Source organism: Propithecus coquereli, unplaced genomic scaffold, assembly GCF_000956105.1.
Source record: "Propithecus coquereli isolate 6110/MARCELLA unplaced genomic scaffold, Pcoq_1.0 Scaffold40, whole genome shotgun sequence".
NCBI lineage: Eukaryota > Metazoa > Chordata > Mammalia > Primates > Indriidae > Propithecus > Propithecus coquereli.
In genome coordinates, this window is record NW_012149730.1 from 2,083,196 (window position 1) to 2,089,348 (window position 6,153).

Sequence of the window (6,153 nt, forward strand, 5' to 3'; positions counted from 1 at the left end):
CCCAATAAAGGAGAATAAAAGACGTTTTGATGGCTAGCTGAATTCCTGAGATTTGCTTGTGTTCAACTAAACACAACCCTGTCCTCTCTATGGAGTAAATTTGATAAGAATCTCTAGTCTATAAATCTGTGAAAGGGGTGGGGAACCTGCACCCTTGGGGCCACGTGTGCCTTTTGGATCCTTGAGTGCAGCCCTTTGACTGAATCCAAATTTTACAGAACAAATCCTTTTAATTAAAGGGGATCTGGAGGGCCACATGTGGCCTTAGGCCACAGATTTCCCACCTCTCTAAGGTTTTTATATGTTTTCTGCTGTAATTATTCTAGTATGCCATCAACACTTGACTAAATGTCCTTGTATGCTTTTGAATAACATATACAAATATTTTAAGGAGTTTATTAGGTACTAACACCTCATTAAATAGTTAGGACAATCGGGATTGCAAAAATCTTTCCTGCACCAATACATACCTATATCTAACCTGCATGATTTTGTGACCTTTAATAAAAAGAAAATACATGTTAGTATGAGATCTAAACATTTACCTTTAATGTTTTTGTCAGTGAATCTATGACTTGCTTATTTCTCAGACTGTAGATAATTGGATTTAACAAGGGAATTATGTCAGTGTAAAACAGAGACTCCATCATATCTTCATCACTTGCTTGTGGAGATGCAGGACGCACATACATGAAGAGAAGAGGGCCATAGTATAAAGACACAGATAAGAGATGAGCTCCACATGTGGAGAAGGCTTTCCTTAAGCCTTTGACAGACTTCTTTTTTAAGATTGTAAAGAGAACAAATGCATAAGAGATAAAAACAGTCACAATGGTGAATACCTGTATTGAACCAGACAAAATAAAAAGCATTAGGAAATTAATAGAAGGATCAGTACAAGAAATTTTTAACAATGGTATAATATCACAGTAAAAGTGATGTATTACGTTAGAATTATGAAAGGTTAATCTTAATAAAAACGCTTCATGAATTAAGGCATGAAAAAAGCCACCTAGGAATGACAAGACTAATAGCCGGATGCATAGTGCATTGGTCATAATCACTGGATAGAGTAAAGGTTTGCAAATGGCTACATAGCGATCATACGCCATTGCTGCCAAGAGAAAACATTCTGTGGTTGCACTGATTCCAAAAGAAAAAAATTGTACCATGCATTCAGAGAGAGACATCATCTGACTCTTGGCTAAGAAGTTGACCAGCATCTTGGGGGTCACTGTGGAAGATAACCAAGCATCCACAAAGGCTAAACTCCCAAGGAATAAGTACATGGGGATGTGAAGGTGAGGATCATTCCAGATGAGAGCAATCAGACCAAGGTTCCCCATGATGGTGATGAGATATATCACCAGAAATGCCAGGAACAGGATGATTTTCCACTCTGATTGATATGTAAGTCCTGTGAGAATGAACTCTGTCAGCAAGGTGGCATTTTGCTTCTCCATGTCCTCACTACACATCCCTGAAATGAAATAAATGTAAAAGGAACATTCACTAAGGATTTATAAAGGGAATATCGGAGGAAGGGAGGTGAAATAAAACCACACACTTGTCAGAATGCCCTTTCATTTACTTGTTACAGTAGACTAGAGTATTTGAAGGGTAATTGAAGGAATTGAAAAATGCAATTGTTTCAGTCCATAGAATGTGCATAAATAAACAGATTTAGAAAAAAAGTAGAGGCATTCTAAGCACATGCTAAATTTCTGTCAACACCATTGAGTGTGGTAGAAAAATCCTGTGTCTGGAGCATGGATGTAGTGTCGACATAAAAGATCTTTGTAAGTCCAGGAATATACAATGAGTTCTAAGACTTGTGAAGAATCTGGAACTTTATTGTTCAAGCAATAGACATGAATGAAAACTTTTATGACAGAGAATGGCATTTAAGATTTATTTTAAATGAAACAATTGGTCCTGTAGAAAATCAGCTGCAAAAAAGGAGAAACGAGCCAGAGATACCAGTCAGGAAGCAGTTTCTATTGTCCAGGGATCCCAAACCAGACACACATCAGAATTGTCTGAGGAGCTTTCTTGCCAAAATATATAATAAGAGGGATTAGTGTAGAAATAGATTCAGTGGTTAAAAAATAAAGTATAGGACTATGCATTTTTAAAATGCTATTCCGGTGTTTCAAATGATGTGAAGTACCAAGTGATGTGTGATAAGACATTGGAAGTGATGAGTGGGACAAAGGAATAAATCCAAAATAATTCAGAATGCAGAGTCAGCAGGACTGTATGACACGTTAGGTGTGAAGAGGATGGTCAGTGAAAGAAAGAGCCACTGGGTGATTCAAAATAGGTTGAGAACAGATTCACAGGCAGATACATAGAATGAGCATCCTCTGACCATCCAAGTCAAAAGTACTTAGGAGTATGACTCTAATCTAGCTTAGTAAAATATAATAATGACATATGAGTCATTGGCATAGTTGAAGACATAGTTATAGATGCCATATGCATTGGAGACCTGAGCCAAAAGTAAAAGAGAAACACAGAAGAAAACAGTCATATTAATCAGGTTATAAAGTGGATATATGCCACTTATTAGATAGCCAAAGCCTAGTCCCCTTTTCTACCACATGAATCTTGGTGGCCACAGAGAATACTACCCACTCCAGAGCTTTTCTATCCATCTTGCATCTAGAGTGCGGAGACTTGATCTAGGTTTGACCAGTCAAATCCACCACCACAGATTTGGAATTTGGAGAGTGGGAAACAATGGAACAGGGGCAAGAAGAATTTTGGATGCAAAGGCAGCCAAAGCAGCAATATGACTCGGGTGGGGCAAGGGCAATATACGTAACTTGAACATTTATACCCCCATATTATGCTGAAATAAAAAAAAGAAAAGACTCCAGCAGATGCATCCCACATACAACAATGGAATTGAGTTGTGGCATTGGAAAGTTCATCAGCAGTAACAGCGGTTTTCACTGAGCTAGTGCTGAGACATGATTTTGGCTATTGACTGGCTGCCTTCCTTCCTTCTGTTCCTGCCCATTTTTACAGCTGATTCCTCCTACTTACCTAGTGTTTCTATACTAGAGCCATATCCATTGAATAAATTCACTTCCTATTACAACCAAGAGTCCTGGCTCAAACAAAAGAGAGACAAGGGAGAGACCAGAAAAAGGTACTGAGCAGAATGATTATAGAAGCAGGAGGAAAACTGTGAAGCTGAGTGTCATAGATACAAAGAGAGTAACGATTACTCAAAGAGGACAAAGTGAAATATCGGCCCAAATGCCAAAACAAATGCTCCAGTTGGACAAGTGAACAGAGATCACTACGTGTGAAAATAAGATTTTTAGTGGCTCTAGTGAAAGCAGTTTCCATTTGTGATAGAATAAAGGTCAGAGAATAACAAGAAATGAATGGGAAACAGGTGGCACAACAGTGAGGGGTGTGAAATAGAACATTCCAATTAATATGGAGGGAAGTTAGCATTTGCCTTTGGTCATAGGCAAATATAAAACATTTTTATGTCGGACTTCTTCATATTTAATAAAAGGTTTCAAAAGTAAAGAGAAGAAAGGAAAGCAGGGAGAGGAGAAAGTGGACGGGAGAAGTGGAAAGGAAAATCTGGGTGATCAAAAGAAAACAAAAGAAACAGAAATAGAGAACAAAAATGACATATGGATAAGTATAGGAAAAACAAGCCAAAAAAGAGAGAGAGAGAGGAAGTATCAGAGAAAGCCTGAAGAAGAATTAAAAGGAAAGGCTCAGAGGCTTGGGGGTAAATATAAATCTTAACCCTGGGGGGTAAATATAAATCTTAACCCTGGGGGGTAAATATAAATCTTAACATTAAAAGATGTAAATTCTAGGATATTTTCTTTACTGTTACTCAAAATTAATTTTCGTTTTCTATGAAATTTGTATATGAAAATGAGATCTGATTTGGAAATTTACTTAAAAACTTTATGTTGTTCATAACTATACTAGCACTGTCTGAAAGTTCTTTCCATATTTAAAAGTTACTTTATCTTTTTTATTATAGTCAATAGAAGTGACTTACTGTAGGAATTCTTCTGGCTTTACTTGACAGCAAATTCTTATCCAGCAATTTTTTTTTGTTTTTTGGCAGAATACTATTGAGCCAAGAATTCAACCTAACACAGGCTATATCAATGGCCAACACTAATAATTCCAGATGTATGGACTTTCTTTGGAATGGACTTTCTTTCATGAAATCTCAAATAAGAAATAATCGAAATAATTGAAAATGTCAAATTCTGTTTCTGTATGGGTATCTTTTAAATATGTATTAAATTATTTTCAGAAGTTAGTGAAAGGATAGATGAGCTAAGTATTTAAGTGATACCTTAAAAGTTTTAATAAGAATACATATTTCATTAAATAGAATGGGTGTTTTTATTAGACTCGACAAAAACCTATATAGCAATCATCGCAATTTAATCTTTAAACTCAGTTTTAAATTAGTGTTCTGGCTCACCAAAACTTACCTTATAAGGTCAATAACAGGGTAATAAAATTACCCTGAGTAATAAAATTAACAGGGTAATAATTTAACAGAGTAATAAAACATTGTTAAAGGGAAAAAATTAGTCTTATAGCTAATATGCTTGTCCTGACTTTAATTGTAAAAATAAAGAATACAGATAATTCACTAATAGTTCTCATTTCTGCCTGTCTCATTTGACTTCTTATAAACCCAATCTTAAATTATTATAAATTAAATAAAAGTTTTAAGTTAGTATATAAAGAATAATAAATATTAAAGAAATCATTTCTCTCTTACTCATACCTTGACAGAAATTGTGGAAATCCTTTAACAGTGTTAGGCTTTCTAAAGTAGAAATAAATACAATTATAGCACAGAAATGACAAAAACACAGGTAGCAATTCTTGGCACACTGATTCATTTCAGAGGCTTCATATCCCAAACTAAGGAAATGTGTATATAAATTTGCCTTGAAAACAAGAGTCAACCAATTGTACAACTGTGTGCTTTTGCTCAAACAGGAAAAAGTGGGGAACTGAAATTGCCCCCAGAGAGCATGAGGATTCCCTTCAGGACAAAGTTTGAGGCCCTGCTGGGCATTGTACGGTTGGATGTGCATGAGAAGTTCAAATTGTCCCACAGGGCATTACAGCCTTTGAAATCATAAACCCCAAGTCACCATAGAGAGTCCTAGTTTTAACTACTGAAATCATACTTTATACCAATGTTTTCCACCACAGATGACACTTCTGACATGTTTGTGAAAAATGCAGTTTATATATCCATAAAATTTGTTGCTTTGAATGCTTTGATTAGTATGGTCTCATCTGAGCTAATCAAAACATGACTTAAATGAAACCACAGATCTAGATTGTCTTTAGAAGGAAACTCCAAGTTGTCTTTTCCATGCAAATTATAGCTCAAATCCTAGACATATATCCAGCTCCAATGTTAAGCTGAAATCTTCCTAAGCAAAGCTCAGAGTGAGGAGCAAAGGAAATAAAAAACAAAAGACATCTGTGGGGAGGTGGCCTAGATCTGTCCTTACCAAACTTCAAGGCCTAGAAAGGTCTTGGAGACCTTGTTAAGGTGCAGATCCTGCTTCAGTAGTTCTAGGGTGGGGCACTGATAGTATAAGCTGTGTCATTGGAATTTCAGCAGCCTTAATAGCCAATGTCATGAAGCCAGTGTTGGGACAGGATTTTGGCTGTTGACTGGCTGCCTTGCTTCCTTCTGTTCCTGCCATTCTTTTCCAGCTAATTCTTCCAACTTCCCTAGAATTTCTATGTTAGAGCCAATTTCTATCCAATAAACTCATTTCTTGTTGCAACCCAAAGGCCTCGAAGTCCAAAGAGAGACAAGAAAGAGATGAGAAAAGGATACTAAGCAGAGTGATCAAGGGAAGAAGCAGGAGGAAAACTAGAAAGCTGAGTGTTCTGGACATAAAGAAAAGAAAGATAGTGAGAATGACAAAGAAAAGTAAATTGCCAAATGCCAAAATAAATGCTCTTGTAGGACAAGGAGTGAACAGAGATCGCAGACTATGGAAATGAATTTCTAGTGGCTTTCGTGAGAGCAATTTCCCTTATGCAATAGAATTAAGGTGGGATAATAATGAGAAGTGACTAGGAAAGGTGGCACAACAGTGAGGGGAAGGATACAGG

The 6,153-nt window shown here is 36.5% G+C and overlaps 1 protein-coding gene across 1 annotated transcript; it reads right to left on the minus strand.

Moving 5' to 3' along the window:
* Window positions 1-533: 533 nt before the first annotated feature.
* On the minus strand, window positions 534-1,478 carry LOC105817202 (olfactory receptor 5H2-like). Its single transcript, XM_012652833.1, has one exon. The coding sequence runs from the start codon at window positions 1,476-1,478 to the stop codon at window positions 534-536; it is 945 nt and encodes a 314-aa protein (XP_012508287.1).
* Between the last annotated feature and the right edge of the window lie 4,675 nt (window positions 1,479-6,153).